Source organism: Symphodus melops, assembly GCF_947650265.1.
Source record: "Symphodus melops genome assembly, chromosome: 21".
Classification (NCBI taxonomy): Eukaryota; Metazoa; Chordata; class Actinopteri; order Labriformes; family Labridae; genus Symphodus; species Symphodus melops.
In genome coordinates this window covers 6,812,615-6,839,634 of record NC_136711.1, presented here as the reverse complement: position 1 = coordinate 6,839,634, position 27,020 = coordinate 6,812,615, and the positions used below count along the sequence as shown (strand labels likewise).

The window sequence follows — 27,020 nt, the reverse complement described above, 5'->3', positions numbered from 1 at the left end:
TTGTAGCCCCACTAACCTAAATGAGTTTAAGAGTCAAAGAGATTACGAGGTGCATAGGCGTTTTCATTAAAAATTAAAGGCATCTTTTTTTCATTGTAATTTTTTTTCAGTCTTATTTTGTACAAAAAAATCATGAAAGAATCATATCGTATCGTGAGTTGAGTGAATCGTTACATCCCTACTGCTGAGTTACTTATTGAGCTGCTAAACTGTACAAACCCAAAGAGCAAAACACCTTCAAATGTTTTCAGCTCAAACAAGTAATATAAGCACATCATAAAATTATTCAAGTGCCCCACTAATATTAGAAAACAAAATATGTATTTGCAAGTAATGTTGGACTATCTGGTTGGCTATTGTCCCTTTCACTTACCTGTACTTGACTTTCAGGCAGAAATTTCAGGAAAAACTGATCTGTCTACACCGAGCTAAGCACAGCACAAAGTCTCCGCCTTTCTTGCGTGCTTCGCTGAAGTTAAAACATTTAAAACTTTGGTGCAGCGCTCTGTGAAGTCACCCCCACACATTCAAAAGGAGGGAAGATCAGATCACAACAAAGGGTGTCTCACTTTTACTGAGTTGTAGTTTATAGACCTACCAGGACATCGGAGTGAAATATGTCCTTTGAAATTACTTTTCTGACAATTTGGGTGTACCAGGTGTGTTTAATACAGTGGGCAGAGATGTATGTAAAACTGTCGTTATAAAGCTGCAGTCAGTCCTGTTGGGCCCTGAAGTTTTAATGAACACATATGGTACCTTCTCATTCTTTTCTGCATATCTCCTTCTCCTCAGCAGTAGAACGTTCAGGGCTTATTTATACTCATTAGTGGACAGATACAAACATTCATCCAAAAAGTAGCTATTTTCCCCACTTGTTTGGTTCACCTTGAAACATGCTCCGTTGCTTTTTGCTCGTGTGCCTTCTGCCCCCTCATCTTAAAGGCCCCTCAACACTGATCTTGTGTGACACCTTATGTCTGATGTCAGGCTACAAAACAAACACGCTTTTCAATGTTTTTTCTGTTAATAACAAAAATATGCCGTTGATTTTCTTTAGAATATCACATTTACCTTATATCACGCAATCTTCTCTTGTAATGTCTTTTAGTGTGACTTTCTTTTTCTGCTGTCAAATGATTCAACATGATTGTTGGTTTGTGTCTCCTTTTAATCTAAGAACACTTGATGGATTGTGGGCTGCTTTTGCTATGCCCTTCAGGGTTTCTAAGGTCTGTCTGTGAAGCAGTGGTCTCTGGATTAAATAAATCCAAAATCTCATATGTTTATCCTTTAGAAGTGTGGTATATGACCGGGATGGTATGTATTGCCCTCAGTTTTGTTTTACCATGTTGTTATATAGCAGGATCTTAGCCACTTAACACAAAAAGTTATAAGAACACAACAATCTGCAAAAAAGACTACCGTAAATTCCGGACTATAAGCCGCTACTTTTTTCTCACACTTCGAGCACTGCGGCTTCTACTCCGGTGCGGCTAATGCATGGATTTTTCTTGCGGGACAATGAGCTTCTGCCGCAAAAACATTTGACTTCGTCACGTCGGATCTTAATATCAGTCATTTTGCGCTTCATGCACGCACCCTCATCATGGAAAACACACGGAGAAATACATATGATGCAGCTTTCAAGTTAAAGGCGATCGACCTGGCTGTCAAAGAAGCTAACAGAGCTGCTGCACGTTAAGATGACACTGACAGCGACAACAGAGACTGAGGAAGTGAGTAATGAAGTCATTCTGAGGCAGTGAATGGATGGACTTTTTCTTGTGAAATATATTACGGTCATCTTTTTCATCAGCCGTGTTACAGACACCGTCGGCTAGGCTTCGTATTGTAACGGTTCATGTTGTAAAGTCAGTAGTTGATAATGTGTTCATAATTCCGATTATGTGGAGAGTCAGTGAATGCACCAGCGAGAACGTGTTGAGTGGCTGTATGAGAGAACGCTGGGGGAGAGAGTTGGATTGTTACGGCAAGTTATGTGTTGCTCTCTGCTGTAAACGGCGTGGTCACGGCCGACAGTGATCGGGTTATTAAAAGCTATTATTTGAACGCTCTCGTCGTCCTTTAACGTCCGTACAGACGCTACAGTATTTGCGGATGTTACCGGTAGCCTACGTCTGTGTAAATAGCTCTTGTTATAGCGTGGACACCTGCGGCTTATAATCAAGTGCGGCTTATATATGTACAAATACATTTATTTACTTATTTTTAGCCGGTGCGGCTTATATCCAGGTGCGCTCAATAGTACGGAATTTACGGTAACTCTTATTTCAATTAATTGCAATTTCTTAAACAATGTCCTTCCTATGTTGTGATGACAATAATGCTGGGTCTATAATCTGTTTCTTGCAAAGTTAAACTAGCATGTAGCTTTCTGATTAAGCTGCGGCCTGGCCAAGCAGACACAGCTCGAAAAATTTGAACAGGTTACTTTAGGGGTATAATGATACACTCAACTCATGATTATATTATCATATTAAATCATATTATCACTCATATTATCATGGTACCATTTTCAAATGTTTAACTATTTTTTAAACCTATCAGCCATAAAAGGCAGAGTTGGTAATTTTCACCAGACTTTTTAAGATTTTGCCTTAAATTGTCTTTAGGTCCTGACAGAAATTAAGAAGTTAGGGGTGTGGCTTTGACAGGAGCACAAACAGGAGGCGGTGGATGAAGACAGAACATGGAGGGAATGCTACAAAATCATGATAGTGTTTGAAAATTACCAACTCTGCCTTTAAGTTATGACCACCTTCCCAATATTTTAGAAGTCCCCCTTTTGCTGACAAAACCTGTCAGCAAAGACAAGACAAGACCTGTCAAAGCACTGTCTGCTTTGACACCTTTTTTTAAAAGCAGTATGAACTTTATTTTTACAAATAGGATCCACTTAAGCTCTCCTCCAAATTGAACTTAACAGGCCAGCTTTCACTACCAATGACCCCTTTTGCTGGCTGTCATTCTTTGGACCACTTTGGTAAGTACTGACAATACATTCTAATTTTTCACGATCTAACATCTTATCACATAACGCTAGGCTGTGGTATCTTGCTGACCCTCCCTAGTTGTTGAAATGGGTTTCATAAAACAATGCAGCTCTTGAATCTAAACCAGCATATTATTCCAAATGGTCTTTCCCCCTTGCATGACATCATGCAAAGATTTTGTCTTCTGTACTGTACCACTCTTTCATGTGGCAGCAACTACATATACAGACCACACATTCAAGATTCAAGATTTTTATTTGCACCAGCAATCTGAGTGGTTTGTGTTGACAGTGTAATTTCTTCCACATCATCCGCAACGATGTCTACAAACAACACTGCCATATTCATGCTCCTGAACACTGCTCCCTAAACAACACAGTAAAGTGCTAATCATTCATAACATCCTCAAACAAAGACACTTGACCTTGTGACACTCAATCAAGTCAGGTTATGGATACATACAGAAGCCTCGTTCCATGGGTCAAGGTGGTGGACTGGCCTTCATACATCCATCAGACATCCCTGTCTAATAACTTCAAGGAAACTTCCTCTGAAAGAATCTTCCTCTCTGCTTTGCCCCCTTCATGTTTCTCTTTTTTAGATCAGCGTAAGCTTCTACTGTCATGTTGACAACACACAGCTGTTCCTCAATCAGGGGTGCAAATTTGTCACCTTTTTTCCTTTTTTTTTTTTCTTTCAATGATGCGTGCATATCATCTCTGGAATAAACTCAGTAAATTATGGAACATACTTCAAAATACTTTATTTCTCCCCAGGGGAAATTGGGATTTAAGTATATGCTTATCTCACACACACAGGCCTGTATCACACAGATGCACACACAGGACCTGTAGACATGCATTAATGGAGGGATGTCATGATGAGTGGAATTGCTTCACATTGCAATGCAGGGAGCGCATTAAAGGGATGGGGTTCTATCTCTTGCTCAAGGGCACCCTGCAGTTCTCAAGAAGTGGTCTTGAACCTCTCCAACTACCAGACCAACTTCTATTTTTTGGTCTGCACCGGGTCATGAAACATTGATCCAACCAAAGTGTTCCCAACCCATGTCCCTACAGACTGAGCTACTGCTAGCTTAGCTAGCTAAGCAATTTCCAGTCTAAAGTCACAAATTGATGAGCATCACCGAGTGGGAAGACAACATTTGTCCTAATATGGCGGCGCACACGTCTATGCATTTGTTTGCTCTCTGATTCAGGTGTATTTTTCTGTGTTTTTCCAACTTTTACTGCTCAATCTGAAGCTATTTTACGGAATACATACTAGGGATGGCAATTTACTGTTATCTCTGCAGTAGAGTACCGTAAATTCCGGACTATTGAGCGCACCTGGATATTAGCCGCACCAGCTAAAAATAGGTAAAAAAATGTATTAGTACATATATAAGCCGCACTTGATTATAAGCCGCAGGTGTCTACGTTATAACAGAGCTATTTACACAGAAAGACGTGACACAAAGACATTTTTTTAACTTTTAATGAAATACGTACTACCGGTAACATCCGCAAATATGAAGTCTACTGTAAATCCTTTATCAAACAGTGTCTGTAACGCGGCTGATGAAAAAGATTACCGTAATATATTTCACAGGAAAAAGTCTATCCATTCACTGACTCAGAAAGACTTCATTACTCACTTCCTCAGTCTCTTTTTCGTTGTCGCTGTCAGATTCAACTTTACGTGCAGCAGCTCTAGTTCCTTCTTTGACAGCCAGTTCGATCGCCTTTAACTTGAAAGCTGCATCATATGTATTTCTCCGTGTGTTTTCCATGATGAGGGTGCGTGCATAAAGCGCAAAATGACTGATATTAAGATCCGATGTGACGAAGTCAAATGTTTTTGCGGCACAAGCTCATTGTCCCGCAAGAAAAATCCATAAATAAGCCGCATCGTTTTAAAAGCCGCAGTGTTAAAAACCGCGACAAAAAGTAGCGGCTTATAGTCCGAAATTTACGGTACTCTAATTACCTAATGAAAGAGTACTCGAGTACTCGCAGATTATTATTTGCATGATTATTTTTTATCATAAAAAAAACTTGCATCAGACGCGAGATTTTTTATGCCTGTAAATGGCTGTAAAATGACTAACCCAGTAAAATGCCTTTATGCCAGTTATTCCTGTAAACTGACATAAACATACAATATTTAAAGATAAATATAAATAAATAGCCAACAGCAGAAAGCGATCGTCATGTCACGATAGCAGCGTAGGCTATATGTGCTTTATGCTGTGTTGCTTAACACTCTCAAGTGCAGCCTCGTACCTGTTGTTCTCCGTGATGGCAGCTTGTACTCCGGCTCGTCAAAGATCCTAAGCTCTCTGAAGCTCCTTCTATAAAACTCTCTGAAGCTCCTTCTATAACATTTTATGGAAGTATATCTCCAGTTACCGTTTGGTTTGGCTCCTTCTATAAAACTCTCTGAAGCTCCTTCTATAAAACTTAATGGAAGTATATCTTCAGTTACCGTTAATGACGTGTGCTAACAGCGCTAATGACGTGATGTGAGACTGCCAGTTTTGCTCTCCGCTGTTTTCAAATTGTCTTTCAAGCATCAAACTAATATTTCTTTGGTATGCAATTTTATGCCACAAATCTTGCACTGAATATCCATTTCATCGTTTTGTCATCACTTTTCTTGACTGACATGTTGCAAGTGTATTAGACAATTCTGTATTTGTTTTGCTTTTGCTTTCTTTCTGATTATTCTGCCTATTATTTTTGTTGACATCTGGCTCGTGTGTGCTGAAGCTGAAGCCGTGGCCAGAGAAGTCATACTCTTGTATCCCGTTCATTATTTTCCTTGCTAGTATATTCAGTGAGGCGAAAATAAAAAGCTGGGTTACAAGAATAACGCTGTATGAGCCTAAAGCAGCGCTTGCACAGGTGCGCGAGTAAAGACTTGGAACTGGAATAATCGAGTCAGAGTCAGTACTTGAGTGCTCGTGCCCATCCCCAATATATACCACTTGTCATCTGTATGTCCAGCAAATAAACAGATCAACAAATATTTTTCATTCTGGTCTGCACGTTTTTTGCCTCTGCCGGCCTCTTACCTCCACCAGTTCATAAACGTACTGGCTGAGCCCTGTGGTCAGGGCACCATGTCTGCTGTTAGGCGGGATTCCCTGCCTAAGGTACGCCTGTTGCAGAGTGGACAACCTGTTTGCTGACGATCCTCCACTTGGGGTCCCGCACGGGAGTGCCTCAGCACCGGTCCGCCTGCAATGAGCTGTCAGTTGGGTGTTGGTTGCAGGCTGTGGTCTGCTGAGTCCTTTTGTTTCAGTGGGTCTGCTGACCCGATGTTGAACCTCTTGGTTCTCCTGGATTCATGGGTTGGCTGACTGCTGGATTTGCTGTGCTGCTGGTGGCTATTTAGCCGCTGACCGCTCTGGCCTCTTTGCTACGGCGTTCTTCTGTGTGCTGGTTGCTGGGCAGTTGGGTGGATGCTGGCTGCGGAACCCTCTCAGTCCGTCTCTCGCTGGCTAGCTGCTAACGTTCAGCCAGGCATCGAAGACGTGCTGTCCTGCTACCAGCCTTGCATCTCGGTGCGCTGCCTTAGGTGACTCTCTTACTCATCTGTCTTTGTTGTCCTTTTCCAATGCACTTTTTTTAAACTCGTGGTGAGCTCGAACTTTAGGCTGTTACAATGTAACGTCTGCTTGCCCTGTTAATTTTGTTTTCGTTATTGGATGAAAATATGTTCCAAATGTGTGCCGATGCACCTGGACATGGGCCAATACCTTTGTGTCTACCTAATGGGATGACCTCATTTCATGTGAAGCCTTTGGCTTGATCTTAAAAGACAAAAAACGCGAGACAATCGAACAGTGCCTATGTGTCTGAATTGTAATTTGTCATCACGACGATGCTTTTTATTTCTTCCCTTTTGTGGGGGACCCTCTCCCCACGGTGAGTGCAGGTGTATTTCAAAACAAGTTTTAAGAGAAACCAGCACTGCATATTTATCTCAGGCTTTTTATTCACCCTCCGACCCTCAGACAAGATTGGATAAGTGTTAAAAATTGAATAATTAATATTTTTCACATCCTTTATAACAAGCAGCGTTCAGCTACTTAATAAGCTGTGATCATACAGGAGGGACTCGACACTGTTCACTTTATTGAACTTGCTTAGACCCCTCACGTAATCATGTGATGCTTGAATGTATTTTTTTTTTCTTTTTTTTAGAATGGTTTTGCTTTTGTGTGCTGTGGTTTTGACTTATTTTGTTATTTATAATGGTTTCTTTGCTAAAATTTCACTTGGGCCAATAAAGGTTTCATTCATTCAACTTGTGCGCACAATATAATTATTGTTGTGGTATGGAACACCAATAGCTGGAATTTTGACTTTTTGGGACTTCAGGGGCTCCAGAATTTCATTTATTTCTTTTCAGGAGATTTTTTTTTCTTTTGGTGGAACTAGATTAGCACTGGCAAATTTTGTGTGTTAAGTGCATTGATTTTTGGGCACCATGTATAAAGGCTGGTCCTCCAGGCAGGTGGCCTGGGTTTGAATCCGACTTGTGGCTTGTTACCCGCATGTTGCTCTCCACTCTCTCTCTGCCCCTAATTTCTGACTCTATCCATTGTCCTATCTATAAAATATAGGCATAAAAAGCCGAAAAATAGCCTTTAATGGCATTGATCTTATTAGGTCATACTCAATTTAAAGTGCTGTCGTTTAGTTTCAGTTTCAGAATAATGGTTTAAAATCCACTGGGAAGAAGCTGGGGCCAAGAAGTTCCCAACACAAATTATAGATTGAAGACAGAAGTTAAGAAGAGTACAAGTTCACAGGCCTCTATTATTAGAGCATGTTTACTTTGGAAACCAAGATGGAGAAAATGGAACAAAGACAAGAGAAAAACTTTGGCTTGTGGACAATACATGACCCGAAGTGAATAAATGGCCTTTCAGAAACAGCATGGACCAAGCTTTGTCCAGCTGCTGTTCCCTTCAGGGGATTGATGTAGGACTGCTTCATGCATACAATAATTAATAAAGTCATGACAGACATAACACCACCGGCATATTTGTCTTGCAATTAGATTGTTTTTGTAATGCAGTGAAATGTCTTAAGTTTGGTACACTACTATATAAAGTTGCCAATTTTGGGCGTTTTTTCTTCAGAAAAATCTTCCTTACATCTATATACATGCAAATAAGCCTTAATTGGGCTGGTATATACTGTATTGTTTTTTAGTTAATATTAGCAACAGTTAAAATTTGCTGATATCATCTGTTTGATTTCTATATCATGTAATTTTAACCAGTTAGCAAAAGAAAAAAGTTATAATGCCAATCCATTGTCATATTAACATGACATGGGAATTATATTTGAGAAATAGGAAAAGTTATCTTATAGTATTCATATATTATAATCACAATGTTATGTTAATTAAATTGTTAAAGGAAGAATGTGCACATTATGGATCCAGTAGATTGCCCCTGAGCACCAGCATTAAGCCCACAAAAACTGCGATTTAGTGGAGCCCCCTGCCCCAATTTTACTGCGTATTGACCAACTAACAAGTAGTTGAATTGGATTTGAGGGCTTACATAGAAGAATGGCTTAGACAGGATTTTATAGTGGATATACAACCAGCTTTCTTATGGTTAAATAGTTTGAAAAGCTCATTTGATCGGAATTGATTCAGGGCTTTTGGCCTTTAAAATACATACTGACTGATTGTGTACCCAGAGCCTCCCATAGCAGTAGTCTAGAACATCTGACCTTTGCATGATAGATTAGCAGCAGCTGGAGGTAGGTGGACTGGACATGGGGCCTAATTCTGTTGTTTCAACTCAACTTAACTAATTTATTTGTGAATGAATGAATGAAACTTTTCAAATTATGTCACAAAAATTAGTTGTAGAGTTTTTTGGCCTCTATTTGAAACCCACGACTTCTGATGACGCCGATCATGGGTGCTACTGCAAAATAATCTTTTGCATTTTTGTCAGTAAAGAAAACTGTTATCAGAGTGGGAGCACAACTTCACCAACTACCAAGGTGCATTAACAGTGAAAGCCTAGAAGAGGTCAAAAAGCTACATCAACACTTACACGTGCACGTGGCATGAAGATCAACTTTAAAAACAAATTCGGCCACGGGCACAATTGCATTGGGTCTATTTTGTTAAGAAAACGGTTGTCCTTAAAGCTAGGCACTATCTGTTTATCATTTATTTTCTGTGTTAATATTTTGTTCTAATTGTCATTTAATTTTAGTAATTAAAAAAAATAATTATCAAAACATTTTACTCATTTGTTTTCTGTAAACGCCATTTCCGGAAGGTCTGTGCTCTCCCCATACAACAATAGTCAATCAGAAAGCAAGGTGACTGAAGCAGTAAGCACAACTGATGGAGGAATGTCAAGTCTATAGCAACAACAGCAAAAGTGAAGTATCAAATTAGGTGGACATCATAAATGGATGACCACAGTGTTGATTTGTGACAAGTGTTTATACAACATGTCCTGTAAAACATACCACAATTGAACTGATAAGGACAGGGTTTTGACCACAGCACTGGATGTACCAACTGGTCACATTTAGCTTGACTGTCATGCTTGTTTACACTTAAGTCGCATTTGACCGCATGAGATAAAACATTTTGAGAGTTAAGACTCTGGTTGTTGGCGAATGAATCTATTAGTGTGTGGTGGTCTCATTGCATACCACAAAACTATAAAATCTGTTATTTGTTGTTGGCCTCTCACTCTCTTTTGAAAATCTTATAATGTATGCAGGGTAGGGATGTAACGATTCACTCACTGCGCCTCGTAATCCCTTTGGCTCTTAAACTTGTTTGGGTGAGATGGTCTACAAACCTGATTGTAGTCTTTGCAGCTACCATGGTAATGCCTGCTTGTTACAACCAACCACCTCTGCTCTACAGCTGCTGACGCTCACCATATTACTAACAGGATCCCAAATTAGATATTTTTAACTCACCAGCCAAGGTGGCAGGTAGATGAAAAATACAAGCCAAACGTGTTTCTCTCTTGATTTAGCTTTGATTTAGACATTTAAGACAAGCAGCCTGCTCATTATTAGACATGTAACTCTGACTGCTCTTGCTGCGTGTGCATTCAGCGTGCTCACAGACTGAGACTACAGAGACTAAGGGGTAACGTTGCTGTCATTATGTTAGCTGCAGAAACGGTGAAAGTGAACGGAGACAAGCCTACCGTTTGACCGGATCACGTGTTCCTGACTCGGTCATATGGATCACGGATCAACTGTGCGCTGATACACTAATAGTTAAAAGAGGCACGTTGCATGCTGTGTGTGGATGGGTATGGGGGATGAATCCATTCTAAATTCATGCACACCAGTCCATCGCACACTTACCTGCCTGCGTGGTTTGTGCTAAACTTACCTGATTAAAGGAGCTAGATGTAGTGTCAGTGGCGAGAGTGAGGCTACTTTTGTCAGAGGAGCTTCACTATCGAGCAGCGTCTGCATGACATGTCTAAGCACTTAGAAAAAGGCGTGTACTCCTGTGCAAGTAAGTAAGCTTGCATGAGTGCTGAATATTATTAAGTGCGAAGCGGTATGTCGGGACACGTGCAGCTACACCTGACAGTTTCACTTTCTGAGTCCTCTCTCGTGTTGATTTCAGACGCTGTTTTTGTGATTCATTTTTTAAAGTGTCAATGTGAATCGTTGCAATTTTTGATCAATTTTTAACTGCCTCACGATTAATCTTTAAATCCCGGGCTTCGTCACCACGGCCTCTTAAGAACTTAAATCTCTAGACTTTGCAAAATGCTGATTTTTTTGTTGTTTTTGGTGATACAGTTTAAAGAAAAACTGTATCTTCATTTACTTTGCCTTTATGAGATATGCCTTGATGGCCTCATCCAGCACCATTTAAGCATTCAAAAAGTGATATTTAACAGGGATATGTCATATGCACTTTTCAAGGACATTATTTTTCCACCTACATAACATTGTGTTAACCAGACACATCCCCCTCTAAGTGTCACAGAAAACATGGTCCATGAATTTTCTTCCTCTAGGTTGGATTGACAGAAGAATAAAAAAAAAGGGCTATACAAGTCCATTTCCAATTGACGACTGTTGCAATTGTACAAATACTTAATTAGATGGTCTTTTAAACATCATAAATAACTTACTGTTGAGGTTCATTTTAAAATGTAGTTATTTTTTTCACATTCAGACATTGTTAATGTATTTTTACATTATTACATCTGTTTTTGCCATAGATAAAATAGAGAATGGAGAAGTATATCAGAGGAAGAGAGGACCTCATTTAGGAAGCTCAGAGGATGGGGAAACAGGAAATAAACAGTGTGAACAAGTGGAGCAGACAGGAAACAGCTGGAGAAGAATTCTACTCCTCATACTTGCCATCACCATTCACAACATCCCAGGTGAGGAAAAGCCATCCGACTGTATAAATGAGCTAAAATTGAAATGTATCAGTTTTGATAATTACTTTTTGCCTTTGAAATTAAGATCAGTTTTTATTGGAATAAAATGGAAGATTGTTTGCCATTCCTTGCCCATGTAGCAATTATAAATCTCCAGCCATTAAAATGATGTACACAGTCTTGTGCCTTTGCGCCTTTGTTTTTCAATGCAGTTTTCGGACCAAATCAAGTGTTTTATAATCAAGAGTATTAGCTGGTTAGTAGCTGGTTGTCATGGTTACATGCGTTAGTCTCTTGATATAAAAAAGTTTTGATTTATCAGCGGAGGATATGAATTGAAAAATTTACAACTTCATGTCTTTTTCAAGCATATAGTGTTTTGTTGACTAACTTTTAACAAAGAGAATACATTTTGGCTTTTTTTTTTTTCTCCCAAAAGTGAACTGTTCAGTGAGTGAGTAACAAGATCGGGTTTTGATTGTATCAAAAGACCTTCGCTGGTTATATTTCACCCCTTCAAAAGACACCTGTTTCGATAAGCATTCATCCATTGGCATGTGAAATCTATGGCGTTATTAACCAATGTTTGTGTAATGCTTGATACTCTTAAGAACCCGGAAACAAAACGAAGAATAAAAACAAAGAAATATCCTTAATGGGAATTAATGGAGGTATGCACTTTCAATAAACTGAGATTTGACAAGTGCAGCCATATCTATTTATTACCTATTTGGCTTTATAATGTTACCACCATGATTTAATTTAGATTGTGTAATGAAAGTTGGCATGACAGGCATATCTAATAAGACAAATGGACCATCAGATTAGCTACTCAGAATGTTCAGAGGATGCAGAAATGGAACAGAGGCAGGTTCTGTATAGAAGTCACTCAGTTTAGCTTGTTTAACTTGTAAAACATGGCGTCAAAGAAAAACATGGCACCTAAAACTTCAGTAGCCAGTTTCATCAGTAGAAATCCAACCTTAGATGCCTGCTGTGGGGAGCATCCTCACTCTGACATCGCTCTATTAGTGCATATTCATATGATCTTTTTGGTGCATGGGTGTGTAGTTCATCTGTTGCATGTCTCATTGCAGTGTCAAATTGAATTTTCCCTCATGGTATCAATAAAGTACATCTTCTTCTGCCAAACAAATAAACGCAATACGAAGAACACATTGACATCAGCAAAGAAGTCAAATGCCATATGAAACGTAAGTGTTTTTTGTTGTTGTTTTTTTTGGCAGAGGGTTTGGCTGTTGGGGTAGGATTCGGAGCCATTGGAAAGACTTCATCTGCTACTTTTGAAAGCGCTAGGTAAGCTGGGTATTAAGGTCAATACATGTACATATCCAAAATGTCATATTTCTAAACTTTTCTATGGGAAACTAATTGCCTAATTAACACCTGCAGTTACATGTGGCTATTTTCTTGGGCAAGACACTCTTAACCTTCACTTTTGGCGCTTCTTCATCGGTGGCATGATGAATATGTCAGGGTTAGGGTTAGGTGTCAGGTGTCCTTCAAGTCAACTAATGACAACATTTTACTATAATGAATAAAACTTTTCAATGTTAACATTTATTTTCCCAACTAAAGGATTGGGTAATGAAACTTAGATCGATCACAACTGTATTGGAAAGCATTACAGAACAAGGCAGCTGCCTTATTGCTGTATTTTATAATGCTGACATCTAGTGGGAAGATGGAGATATTACAGTGAGGAAAAGGCAGCAGTTTTGCTGGAGAGTCTTCGAGTCTTGAATGTGGGTCACTAACTTTTTTACACCTATTACCTGATAAGATTATGGACTTTTTTTTTGCAGACCCCAATAAATAGTCATCCTAGCATGGTGAAGAATGTGTAATTATGTAAATCCACAGCAAGTCCACAAAGAAATTTTCTTTTTTATGCAGATGATTTTCTGGAGTGTTGTATCACTATTTATTATGGGATGACATATTTAACCTTATATATTTTTTCTCGTAATGTTGTTATGTATGATTTGATCAGATGATGTTTTGTGTGAGTGTGTTGTAGCAAGGTAGGAAATCTACAGCCATGTTAGCTATTTTTTTACACTTTTGAGCTAAGGTATAAGCTAAGATCCTCATCTTAACCTCCTAATAATAAGATTTTACCTATTGTAGTTTAGTGTGCTGTGTTTTCTTTAAAAGATTTTCTTAAATGTGTTAAACCCAAAATACATTCTCAGGTTTGTGTGTTCAAAATACAGTCTTACTGTAAGAAAGCCATGCATTAGCCTTGATTTGGAAACATTGCTGCATGTTATTTTAATAATGTGACATTATGTAATGTATTGAGTTCCCCTTTAAAAAGTAGTTGCACCATTGTTAGCTAATAGGCAATTCCCATTTGTCAAGAAAAATAACAACAGAAAAAAAAATCACTGTCATCTATGTCATCTACGTAATGACAGTAGAGCTTATAATGTACTGAACTGTAACTAAATCAGTCAGGGTCTTTGCACTTACTCAGCCTTTATTTTTTTTAGAACAAAGAGGGTTACATTTGAGTTTTAATTAATCTTTGTGTTTTCATGGATTAAAGGTTTATCACAAATCTACTATACTCTATGTTGGCCCCCATGAGGTAGTTAGTGTGTCATTATTGTAAGAAATGGTCTTACTGCTTTATTTTTGTCATCTCAGAAATCTGGCCATTGGTATTGGAATCCAAAATTTCCCAGAAGGTTTGGCTGTAAGCCTGCCACTCCGAGGTTCAGGAATGTCAACATGGACAGCCTTCTGGTAATCATAAAGAACAACACGTGTCTTTGTCAAAGAATTTTAAATATAAACGCTATAACCTTTCCATTTCCCGACAGGTATGGCCAGCTAAGCGGCATGGTAGAGCCTATTGCTGGTATGCTGGGTGCTGCTGCTGTTGTTATGGCGGAACCTCTTCTGCCATATGCATTGGCATTTGCTGCTGGTGCAATGGTTTATGTTGTTGTGGATGACATCATACCTGAAGCTCAAGTCAGGTGAGATGTAAACAAGGATTCAATGTATTTTTACTCTTATGAGGGATGAATGAAAGTTTTTAGACTTAAGGCCAATGCACACTGAGTCTGTTTTGTTTTAGACTGACATTTAGGCACAGTAAATACGAAATATGATCCCCATGTTATGTCAATCATGTAGCACACTTACTCCAAAACGTTTGCACATTAATATTTTTTGGAACAGATTTGGTTTTTCTGCGTTTTTTTGCCCCCCTCCCTTGTGTGTTTCTGTAAAGTTGCTACTAAAACTCCCAGCCGCTGTTCAGGATCAATTGCTTTGCGGAAAATGGAGTACTTTTTAAAGTTTGGCTCCAGTATAGAGAGCAGCATATCAAACTGCAAATCAATGACATCCTGCAATATACCTGGAAGTAATCATTTATCAACAGGAAAAGTTCCTTTATTTTCAGGTGAAATGCTCAGTGTGCAAGGTGTCTGTACATACAGTGGGGCAAGAAAGTATTTAGTCAGCCAGCGATTGTGCAAGTTCTCCCACTTAAAATGATGACAGAGGTATGTATTTTTCCATCATAGGTACATTTCAACTTTGAGAGACTGAATGTGGAAAAAAAAATCCAGGAAATCACTTTGTAGGATTTTTAAGAATATATTTGTTAATTATGGTGGAAAATAAGTATTTGGTCAATAACAAAAGTTCAATTCAATACTTTTGTTCATTCCGTACAATACCTTTGTTGGCAATGACAGAGGTCAAACGTTTATTGTAGGTCTTCACCAGGTTTGCACACACTGTAGATGGTATTTTGGTCCATTCCATGCAGATCTCCTCTATAGCAGTGAATTTCCCTCGGGATCAATAAAGTATCTATCTATCCATCTATCCATCTATCCATCTATCCATCTATCCATCTATCTGTCTATCTTTTGAGGCTGTCGCCGGGCAACACAGACTTTCAACTCCCTCCACAGATTTTCTATAGGGTTGTGGTCTGGAGACTGGCTAGGCCACTCCAGGACTTTGAAATGCTTCTTACGGAGCCACTCCTTTGTTGCCCGGGCAGTGTGTTTGGGATCATTGTCATGCTGGAAGACCTAGCCATGTGTCATCTTAAATGCTCTGACTGATGGAAGGAGGTTTTGGCTCAAAATGTCACGATACATGGCCCCATTCATTCTCTCTTTAACACGGATCAGTCGTCCTGTCCCCTTTGCAGAAAAATAACCCCAAAGCATGATGTTCCCCCCCCGTATGGTGTTCTTGGGCTTCAACTCAGCATTCTTCTTCCTCCAAACACGACGACACAAGAAGTTCTATCTTGGTTTCATCTGACCACATGACATTCTCCCAATCCTCTTCTGGATCATCCATTCTCATGATCATTTTGACCCCACGGGATGAGATCTTGCGTGGAGCCCCAGATCGAGGGAGATTATCAGTGGTCTTGTAGGTCTTCCATTTTCTAATAATTGCTCCCACCGTTGATTGCCTATTGTAGATTCACTCTTCCCAGCCTGGTGCAGGTCTACAATTCTGTTTCTGATGTCCTTCGACAGTTCTTTGGTCTTGGCCATGCTGTTTGGCCAGCTGTTTGGAGTCTGACTGTTTGAGGCTGTGCGCAGGTGTCTTTTATACAAATAACTAATTGAAACAGGTTCCATTAATACAGGTAATGAGTGGAGGACAGAGGAGCTTCTTAAAGAAACAGTTACAGGTCTGTGAGGCCCAGAGATCTGGCTTGTTTGTTATTGACCAAATACTTATTTTCCACCATAATTAACAAATCAATTCTTAAAAAATCCTACAAAGTGATTTCCTGGATTTTTTTTCCACATTCTGTCTCTCAAAGTTGAAGTGTACCTATAATGAAAAATACAGACCTATGTCATCATTTTAAGTGGGAGAACTTGCACAATCGCTGGCTGACTAAATACTTTTTTGCCCCACTGTATGTATGTATGTTTTTTTTTTCCTTTGGATTACGGATCCAAAAATCACACCTGAAAAAAACGGATTCAGTGTGCAAAGGCCTTTATAATATGAAAATAAAGAATTGTGTTTTCAGCATCTGTTTCTGCCTTTCTTCCATTTCTTGGCTCTGACTTGGTATTGACAGTGGAAATGGTAAGCTGGCATCCTTTACCTCTATATTGGGCTTCGTTGTGATGATGTCACTGGATGTTGGGCTGGGATGACTGAACAACTGCCGTCATGTCCACAAGCAGTCGATGGCCATGATTTCATCACAGTGCTGCTGTTTTACAAAGGGGACCAAAATATAGTGTTTTATATTCAAGTTCATGTTGGAAGTTTTGTAAAAAAAAAAAAAAAAAATCTACTTGAATTTGAGCAATAATAAAAGTGATGCAATGTATTTTGTAAAAAAGGTTTTGTGGATTTCTTTATTTTAACAATTATATTTAACGTGTCATGCTTACTGAGCAGATGCAACTCATATTGTCAGTTGTAAAAATCCAATGAATGCTATTTGTTTTTATTTCTACCAGTCTGTGTACGACATCTTGTTGGCAATTACTTGAAGTCTGTTATTTGATTTCCGAAAAAAAAAAAATGGGACAGCCAATGAATGATGAGATGATGTTAATTCTCATCTGACTCTTGCCATAGCGATGTATTTGCACTGATATATTTTGGTCCACTTTAAACATGAAATTCTAAATCCCAATGTCCACATACTCCATGGTCCATCAGAGCCAGGGCAGCCATTCGCTGCCAGAAAGTACAATGATTGTGATTCCACAGCAAGCGCTGCGGTCCACTTCTGTAGTTTGCGACCAACGCCACTATGCTCTGCTCCATTTCAAATACACTGCTAGTCTATTTCTGAAGCCTTACGCAACAGGCACTTGTTAAGTTGGGACAACCCAGAGCCCTTGAAAGGTGCCAACAACTGGAACAACCTAGATAAGTCAGACGAAAACGTATAGGCTTTCTGGTCCATTTCTAAATAAAACACAATGTATGGATTCATGATTGTATTTTCTATCACTTTATCAACATTACGTAAAAACAGGATGCAAACTGTTTCAGAAACAAGTGTAGTGGGGTAGGGTGCATGCCATCCGACGGAGCATAACTGAGTTGGGAGTACATTTTTTTCACAATTACGACTTTTGTAAGGTGTAACAGCATACATAGCATACTTGTAATGGCCTTCTTGGTTTATGCCAAACTTATATCGTCACTATTCCCAATTATACGTTGCCTTCTTTTCAGGGCACAGCCATCTTGGCTCATTGCTATGATCTACACTTAATTATTAATTTGCTGAAATTAATGTCAAGGAATGGACATTTTTTATATTATATAAACAATCACAATCCCATTTCTCTTGGATTATGCTTTTTAAAAATTTTTTTTTTTTTTTACTATTTTGTCAGCTTCTTCTCGACACCTATTCCTAAAATAAAATTTGAGTTTGACATCCCATTGAATATGTATTAAAACATATTGTGCAAAATACACTTCTCCAGGTTTTTCTAACACTAATAAATGTAAGCATTTGCCTGCTCCACTCTTCAGAAAATGCATGCACAAACATGCTGATTTTCCCCTCATAAGGATAAACTTTATTGATTCCCAATGGGGGAAATTTAGTTGTTACAGCAGCTCAAAAACAGGAAACAAGAAATATAAACAGCGTCAATAGCAAGAAACTTTAAAAATGTCAAGCTACAAGCATGTTCACAATAGATAAAGGAAGAAAAAAAATTATAATAGGCAGAAATGCTACATACACTTTGACTTGTGGAAAGAAAGATCAGATCAGATTAAAAACTTGGTGTACAGCATTATTGATATTAATGATTATTATACAGAGTAATGAGGTGGTGATACTGTTTAACATTCTGACTGAGCGCTACCGCAGGTCCTTTATTCCATCTGCAGTCTGCTGCTGAAGGAGCTCCTCAAGGCCCTATACTGTCATTGCAGGTGAGTCTATGATGGATGTCAGAAAGACATGACATCACAAAGGCCAGTAACCCCTCCCCCAGGTGGGGGACACTGATAGATAGATAGATAGATAGATAGATAGATAGATAGATAGATAGATAGATAGATAGATAGATAGATAGATAGATACTTTATTGATCCCGAGGGAAATTCAAGTTCCACAGCTTGGTGTTTATTCTGCCCTCTGAGTCTGCGTTCTATAATTTAAACGATTAAGTATGGTGCAAAAAATCTCAAGTCACCCAAGCTTTTTCAGATAGTGGCTTGGTCAGACACCGCTCAATTGTAATTAACTTTACAGAGACAGAAACAGGCTGTTCTAAGCAGGGTTAAATAGAGGGGTTATAGGCATGATCAAATACAGGATTAGAGTGGATTTATGACAAGAAACTTCACAGACATGTTTTGGGGAGCACTAAGACATATTGCTGACATTTACTCACATTTGAGTTGGTTGTACTGCAGTGATACAATGTGTTGTATCATTTCTTCTTGCACAAGTATGACCTTATGACATATTCAGCATCTTCGTCTGCACTTTAGTCCACTTCAGTTCCTCTTTTCTGACAAGCAGGGGCATAACCGTTTTCTGAGAAGCATCATACAAACTGTAACAAGTTTTAATAATTCTTGTCTCTGGGCAGATCAACTTCGGCATGAATACGTCAGCTACTCATGTATAAATATTGTGTCTTTCCTTTGATGTTCTTTCTTCGTGACTGCTGACCTGTTGCGTTGGGCAGGGTGGGAAAAACCCTTAGTTGAGGGACTTGTTGCATTACCTGTGATCAACCTGCAATAAACCAGCTTTTGATTTGATCTCATTCGGTCTCAATCTTCCTTTCAGTTTAGACGACACAGCTTAAATTCTTTCAGTATATTAGAATTTGTTGAAAAGGAGGATAATTGACCTTTAAAGTAATTTATGCTTAAAAAATAGAGAAACCATCAACAAAACCCCATCTGTAAGGATTTCAACCATATCTCTCAGATTAATGCATGAAGCTCTTGGCCTGTATGCATGAAACACAAAAGGATGGATCCTGTTCACTCATTTAACAAAGGCATTCTATGGTTAATTGGTGACTCTATATTTGAATGAATGTGACTAATGTCTCTATATGTCAGTCCTGTGGCGAAGATGCATATTCCCTCCTCATAAAGGCCCTGGAGACATGGTGTCACACCAGCCAGCGAGAAATGAATGTAACCAAAACAAAAGAATTAATTATCTGCACAAAACGAGCCAATGGCCAACTTATTGAAGCTATAGAGAATTTTGCAATACCTCTGCACAATTTTAGGTGCCAGCTGAGCTTCTCTGAAAATACAGAGTATATCTTCAAGAAATGATCACAGCGACTTTTTCTCCTAGAAAACTCAGTAGTCTTGGCGTCAGTCAGCACATTTCAGAGCTGGTGTATAAATCTATAGTTGAGTGTGTCTTAACTTTCCATCTCCCTGCCTGGAATGGTCACGAGCTGTAGATGAAAGAATTAATTCTCTAGGATTGTGTCAAAATAAGTAAACAACAAAACCTCTGTCTCAATGTTTTACTGAAGATGAGGAAAAAAGCAAGGAGTATCTTAATAATTAATTGATGGATATTAATTAACGTGCAATCATAAAAATGTGGTTAATGGAGAAAACACATTGCATTACATTTTTCATGTGATAGGAGTGTGGGTAACGGGACCAACTGAATCTTCACCAGCATATCATCAATACTTCATGAGACCTAGGGAAAAACGTTTGTTTTTTTTAATATGGATTTTTTTCTTCTATAAATTGTAATTAACAAAATCTATCCATCCATTTTCTGTCGCTTATCCGGGGCGGGGTCGCGGGGGCAGCAGTCTAAGCAGAGACGCCCAGACTTCCCTCGCCCCAGACACCTCCTCCAGCTCATCCGGTAGGACCCCGAGGCGTTCCCAAGCCAGCCAAGAGACATAGGGCCTTTCTCACTTCTCTTATTTGCACCGAGTGTCCTCCGAGTTGTCTCCTCCACTTGCGTCTTAGTCCCGCCCACCAGAGATGCACGGAGGAAACGAAGCCGAGGAGAGAGGACCGAGGAAATCAGCTTTAAGACACATGAGACGTCGTTTCCTCGACAGCGTCACATGACGCGACATCAGCTGATCATGTTCAGCTGTCAATCAGTCGATCAGCTGTTTATGTCCACACAAACACGCACTGTATTATTTCTCATCAAACACACACAGTTACAGTGTTTAGTTTCTTTACCTAATAAAAAAATCATCTGAAGAACAACCTGCAGTCTACTCAAACCAAAAGGACAGTTTCTACTGACTAAAAGATTTCATTTTGAATTGTCTATAATTATTGATTATTATTAATCAGTTTGGACTGAACCTAGCCTGTATTTAGACAACCAACTCTGTATTTTATAAACGGATATTTATGTGTCAGGATACTGAAAATGATTGATTAGAATCTAAATGATGAAACTTTGTGAAGATAAATAAGTGAGGATATAAAACGGACTCCTCTTCATGTCAGAGTCTTTTTAATCGCAGCTCATCACAGAGCGACTCTTTACAAACTCACTGATGTTCATCATCTGTTTAAATGTCCCACGCTCCGTTTAGCCTCTTTTTAATGTCCGTCTTTTCTCCGGTATTAAACTCTGCTCATGTTGAGAAGTTTCACTGAAGTCTGATCCGCTGCAGCGTCCAATCAGTGAGTGATATAAGAGAAGGGGGCGTGTCTGTCAGTGAAAAGACTTCCGTGAAGTCAGCTCTCGTGTCTCCTCGGTCATCGCTCCTCGGATCAGCCTCCTCTCTCCTCGATCCTCTCTCCTCCGTTCGCTATTAGAGCTTTGGGACGATCCTCAACATGGCGGCTTTGAAACTACTTCCGGTTCGGCCGAGGACCGAGGACCGAGGACCGAGGAGACTGCAAATAACGAAAGTGAGACGTACCCATAGTCTCTCCAGCGTGTCCTGGGCGTTTAATTTAAGCTGTGCCGGAACACCTCCCGAGGGAGGCGTCTAGGGGGCATCCGGAACAGAAGCCCGAACAACCTCAACTGACTCCTTTCCATCTGAAGGAGTAGCGGCTCTACTCCGAGCTCCTCCCTGGTGACCGAGCTCCTCACCTATCTCTAAGGGTGCGCCCAGCCACCCTACGGAATGAACAAAATATTTAAATTGTATTAAATATTTAAAACACATCCACTGTAGTGTAAAACGGGATGTTAACGTTCTAAAATCTGACCCATTTTAAATGCAAGTTAAAGTTTTATCATATAAAATTAATGTAAATACAATACCACATTGGAATTTGCTTTTATTAAGGATCATGACTTTATCTTCTTTTACTTTTTAGACATTTGAATGTAAGTCACCAGATTTCATTAGTATTAAACGTCAAACATTAATTACAATTTTACATTCTTTTGTTTGTACTTGTACACTTAGTAATATGATTCTTTCATTACCCATTTGACTGAAGGTGGTGAGATGCACCCCAAGTTTTTGGAGACACAGAGGAACATGTTTCAGGTTCTGCTCTTGCATACAGGCATTCTGTCTCTGAGAGTATTCATAAGGCTGTCATAACACAAGAGTCCAAAGAAAGACTGAGGGTAAAAGCTTGGATGAAGACCTAGATGAGGTGAACCAAGATCCTGGAGCCACATGGCCTATGCAGCATTTTATATAACAAGGTAAGAAAATGTGCAATATTACTTTTATGGTTCCCATATTTGGTTTACTTTCAGGTTTATATTTTTAATATTAAATGTCATGCTTTCTAATGTTCAAAAATCCATTATTTTTCCTCATATGATCCATTTTCTGCAGCAAAATGCAGTTTTTTGAACTTGCATCTTTTGATAGAATTGTTTCTGTCTTCCCCTATGATTCTGTAAAGAATCTTTTCTGTCCCTGTTAGAGGTCTCTAAAAATCTGACAAGACAGAAACGCAAGTATAAAGTCCTGACATCCACCACAGTGGACATTTAGAAATTGTGTTTTAACGTATTCAAATAAACAAAATCTGTTCTTAAAACTCAAATGTTCCGAAGACGCTAATTTATATTACAAAAATATAACATTCAAAAACCTTTCAATTATCTTACTACTTAAAAAAACAACTTTACTTTTACTTACTAATCATGCTTATCTTTTATCTTTTCATAAAAAGTGCAAATCCCAATGGCATCCATTTTGAAAAGATATTTCTAATGACTGAGCAAGTTATGTCAACCCAACCCATGTGATGTCATTTCAATTTTGCAGTTGTCCTCTTTTAAGATCAACAGAACGTAATGGCACGACATATAGCACGACAGATAGAAACACAAATACGTCCACTACAGTGTTCAAAAATGAATTGCTGGCTCTCAGAGGGATGTGTATTAGTTATATGCCTTACTGTTCTGTTTCTGTATGTTGAATATAGAGTCAGTTAATGGCTTTTCTATTGTGTTAAATGTATAACTGCTACCTCTTCACCTTACTCCCAACTGACTGAGATTTGTGGAGCAAAATTTAGGCAATGCTATAATATATGTTACACCTTTCAATTATTCCAGAAGGTCTCCCAAAAGCTACAAAGTACTAACAATAAAAGGTACACATCACTCTTCCTCATATTTAATGTTTTCAATTAAGAATCAGTCTTAAGACTGAATACATTGAAAAAGAAAAACGTAAGATTCTACCAATAAAACAAAGCCCAAATAAAATGACTTTACATTAAAGTGCCACCAGCTTTATTACCTAAAGAACAATGACTGGTACTGGCTTATGTTGCAGGAAGTTAATGAGACTTGTTGGCATATCCAGGTGGTCGATGCAATGGATCTTATTGATCGCTTTGAGGTATCTTCGGACAGCAAGTCGGCACTGGGAAGTCAAGGCCTTTGGATTACCTGGAGAAACAGAAGACAATGGAGACATGATGATGCGTATAAGACATCAAATTACAAAAAGCTGACTTTTTGTTTAAGTAATCTGAATATGGTTTGTGCAAGACTACAGGAAAAAAATAGTCTATGACTAAGGTTCCCCTTTTCAACAAATTCACATATCAGACTGCTTTTTTTCAAAGGCTTAAATTACTGGAATTTTTAACCACTGGATAACAAATCTGCAGAAGATTGTCCAAGACTTCAATGTATATCTATTGCTTAAAATGCTTTAACTAATTACATTGAAAGATGTTCCGTAAAAACCCTTGACAACCAATGAGGTGCTGCAGGACCCTGTCTATCAACAGAGGTGCTGCTTGTCAACAATATGTTTTCTTACCAAGGCTGGAGAAAGAATTGGTCAAAATGTGTCTCGATTCCATTTGTGTCTCAGGACTCTGAAGTCTCTCCCCTTTTAAATTGTCTCTGAGAAGTTTGTGAAAAGGAGCTGTGCTTGCCTTACACTAAAAATTGTTTCATAATTTATAATGTAATATACTTAATATACTTAAACTGCTTCTATTACCATACCATAACAGCAAGAAATGTTAATGTTATTGAAACAGCTACAGAAAGTATGTTTCAAGGTAGAAGAGAAATAATTTGCTTACAATTTCACAAATAGATCAGGGAAACCCTGAGTTGAGTAGCATTTCAAGGTAAAATGTCGACATGATAAAACTAGGAGTTCAATTCCTAACTGTAACTCCCAACTGTAACAACAAAAACATTTGAAAAAGGTTAAATGAGGGGTGCCAGTAGCCTAGTAGTTAGTGCACAATTCATGTAAAGATGCTATAGTCCTCCAAGCATTGGCTCAAGTTCAAATCGGACCTGTGGCACCTTTTCCAGAATGTCATTTCAAACTTCCCCGAATCCTGTCTCTATCTACTGTCCTATCCATAAAAAGGCATAATAAAAAGAAATCAATTTTGAGAAAATGAATCTAAGAACAATGTCTTCGGACCGACTGACCCATGTTCAACTGCTGTTTACATGGAACCCTTCTCCACTTCAGCCTTCAAAGTTTTCATTTGAATATTTGTTTTGTGGAAATAAGGCATTTCCAAAATTATGCTTTTTAAACTTCCCAACTTTAGCTCATCTATGTTGGTCTTCATCTTTGTAAATGGTAAATGGACTTGAGCTTGTATAGCGCTTTTCTAGTCTTCCAACTACTCAAAGCACTTTTTACACCGCAGATCACACCCATTCACACTGATGGTTCACATCCAGTAACTATCCATTCACGCACATTCATACGCCCCAGACGCAGCAGGGGGAGCAATTTTGGGGTTAAGTGTCTTGCCCAAGGACACATCGGACATGTTGCTCGCAGGAGCAGGGGATCGAACCCTCAACCTTCCGATTGAGGGACGACTGAGCCACAGCCATCTAGCTAGCTATTCTAGCTAGCTATTGTCTAGCTATTCAACATGCAGATCCTTAATATCCTGTTTTGGCTTGTATTACGTATGACTATTTACCCCTCTCCTGCAGAAGCAGCTCCACAGCCTCATTCTGCTTCGTGGACTTCTCGATAATCAGTGTGGGAAGGTAGACATTAGCTCCGAAGTCAATTAAAAGCTGTATATACTCCACGCCACATCCATGCCTGAGGCACATCTCAAGCACGGTTTTGGGCTGCTTGATAGAATTCAGAAGCTTTGCATCTGTGCAGTTGTAATCTGGGTCTGCCCCGTAGAGAAGCAGGAGTTTGAAGCACTCCATGTGTCCATAAACAGCAGCCAAGTACAGCGGTCCACTGGATACTCTTGCACCGGAAGTCCAGAGGAAGACTTTGGAGCGGGAGTTCACCTCAGCACCATGTTTAAGCAGTTCCTTTAAGATGTCCACATTCCCCTCGCGAGCAGCATTAAGGACAGGGGAGCAGTTGTTGGATGAGTTTCCATTGGGGTTCGCACCAGCTCCAAGGAGAGCTAATACACAATCCAGGTATTTCCCACGTACAGCTGCAAAGAGTGGCGTCTGAGCCTTCACATCAACACAGTCAACCACGGCTCCATGGGAAAGTAGAATCTGAAGACAGCTAAGATGGCCTTTGGAAACAGCAGCATGTAGAGGTGTGCCTGCAATTCCCCAGCCACCTCTGCAGTTAATAACTTTCTTGTAGATTTCCTGGCAAAGCATTTCCTCAAGAAGTCTGTCATTGTTTTGTAACACTGCTTGTCTAAGCTGGGAAATTTCACAATTATATTTTTCTTCTGCATGGGTCCTTAAGCAGATCATAGAACCTGCTGGAAAAAGACAAACATAATGAGTTTATTAAACCAAATGTTTATAGCACATAAAATAGAATGCACAACACACGATTTATTTTTTAAACAAACTCCCACCTTTAATTTCCCTCCCCACAGATTTATTAAAAAGCTATACAAAAAAATTCAACCTTTGAATAAGTAAAAAGGATTTGTTTTTATGATTGACTGAATTTCATACGCGAGTTCCATATACTTTCCAACTTTCATGAAAAAATCTAAAAGGCGTTCCCCAGATGTAAGACACGATCATGTGCACTATATGTGACTGCACCGAACTCTCAAATCGATCACAGATGAAGTCCAGTTGGCTCCATTACAAATATACTGAGCCAATTGTCTCAGAGCCTCCTCACATGGGCTTTTAAGGACGCGTATCGAACCCTGCGCACAAACCATCTCATGCGATTCCGTTTGGGTCTGAGGGCTACGTCTGAAGGCTACATCTGCTAATACGGTGTCATTCTGCTACCTCGGTGTAAAGCTGCTGAATGAATTCATGTAGGCAATAAAGAACAGTATTATTTATATACACACACTATTCTTGTGTGTATATAAAAGCCATTTACTCAACATACAGAAACGGAAACGTAATGCAAAAATACGCGATTTCTTACAGGAAAAAATAGCTAACAAACGAAGACAACAACCTATCTTTGCAAACCTGCCCAGTAAAAGTGTCACAGTCGTGCGCATCCTGGCTCAGAGATGAATTACTAAAGCATCAAGAAGCTGTTTAGTTAGATTTCCTTCGTTTTTAGATCGGCCTACCTTAGTAATGTCACCATCAGCTGCTTTTTACGGCTTCATATACTTCTTCATGTTTTGGATTTCCGGCATTCAAGACACCTTTCGGGACATTGCTGCCTCCCACAGGCCAATCTTCTTCTTCATTTTGATATCCCGGCAGTTAAGACGCATCTACGTGTATGACTGCCCTCTACAGGTAGACAGAAGTTAAATCATTCTCAAAAACATCACTTTATTTTTTTAATACAGTCCTGTGGAACGTACAAAAGTGCTAACGCATGTCAAGTGGTTATTTCTCGTATGTTGGTCAAGCAACCTTTTAACAGAAAAAAAGATTTCCAGTGTCTGATAATCTTTTGAATAATGCGTTGCTTTTATGGTGTATTTTGTACATATGTGAGTAGCAGTTTGAGGACTGCAACATTCACATGCCACTGGAATGGTGCCTATATTATGTAAATGCTGGTTTGACCATCAGTGCCCCAGTCTCAGCTACAATATCTTATATCTCGCTAGTTTCCACAACAACATAGACCTATTCAACAAGTTGTTGAAAAATCATTTATGATCTATCTATCTATCTATCTATCTATCTATCTATCTATCTATCTATCTATCTATCTATCTATCTATCTATCTATCTATCT

At 39.1% G+C, this 27,020-nt stretch overlaps 2 protein-coding genes across 6 annotated transcripts in view; one reads left to right on the top strand and one right to left on the bottom strand.

Moving 5' to 3' along the window:
* slc39a11 (solute carrier family 39, member 11) overlaps positions 1 to 16,807 on the top strand; it is a 36,744-nt gene extending 19,937 nt beyond the window's left edge. For both annotated transcript variants that reach the window (XM_079372685.1, XM_079372684.1), the window contains exons 6-10: positions 11,278 to 11,445; positions 12,693 to 12,762; positions 14,119 to 14,217; positions 14,295 to 14,453; positions 16,550 to 16,807. In XM_079372685.1, the coding sequence (XP_079228811.1) occupies positions 11,278 to 11,445; positions 12,693 to 12,762; positions 14,119 to 14,217; positions 14,295 to 14,453; positions 16,550 to 16,628 (575 nt within the window). In that variant the 3' untranslated portion in view covers positions 16,629 to 16,807. The remainder of the gene's footprint in view (positions 1 to 11,277; positions 11,446 to 12,692; positions 12,763 to 14,118; positions 14,218 to 14,294; positions 14,454 to 16,549) is intronic.
* Positions 16,808 to 23,011: 6,204 nt separating this feature from the next.
* On the bottom strand, positions 23,012 to 26,388 carry LOC306842431 (ankyrin repeat and SOCS box protein 12-like). Of its 4 annotated transcripts, none has more exons than XM_079372687.1 (3): positions 26,274 to 26,388; positions 24,832 to 25,602; positions 23,012 to 23,305 (listed from the first exon to the last, which is right to left on the bottom strand). In XM_079372687.1, exons 1-3 carry the CDS (start codon positions 26,317 to 26,319, stop codon positions 23,154 to 23,156), a joined length of 969 nt encoding a protein of 322 aa, XP_079228813.1. In that variant the 5' UTR covers positions 26,320 to 26,388; the 3' UTR covers positions 23,012 to 23,153. The 4 variants fall into 4 exon arrangements, with proteins under 4 accessions (XP_079228813.1, XP_079228814.1, XP_079228815.1 ...); XM_079372688.1 differs by having other exon boundaries at positions 26,292 to 26,388; XM_079372689.1 differs by having other exon boundaries at positions 24,832 to 25,599; positions 26,292 to 26,388.
* Between the last annotated feature and the right edge of the window lie 632 nt (positions 26,389 to 27,020).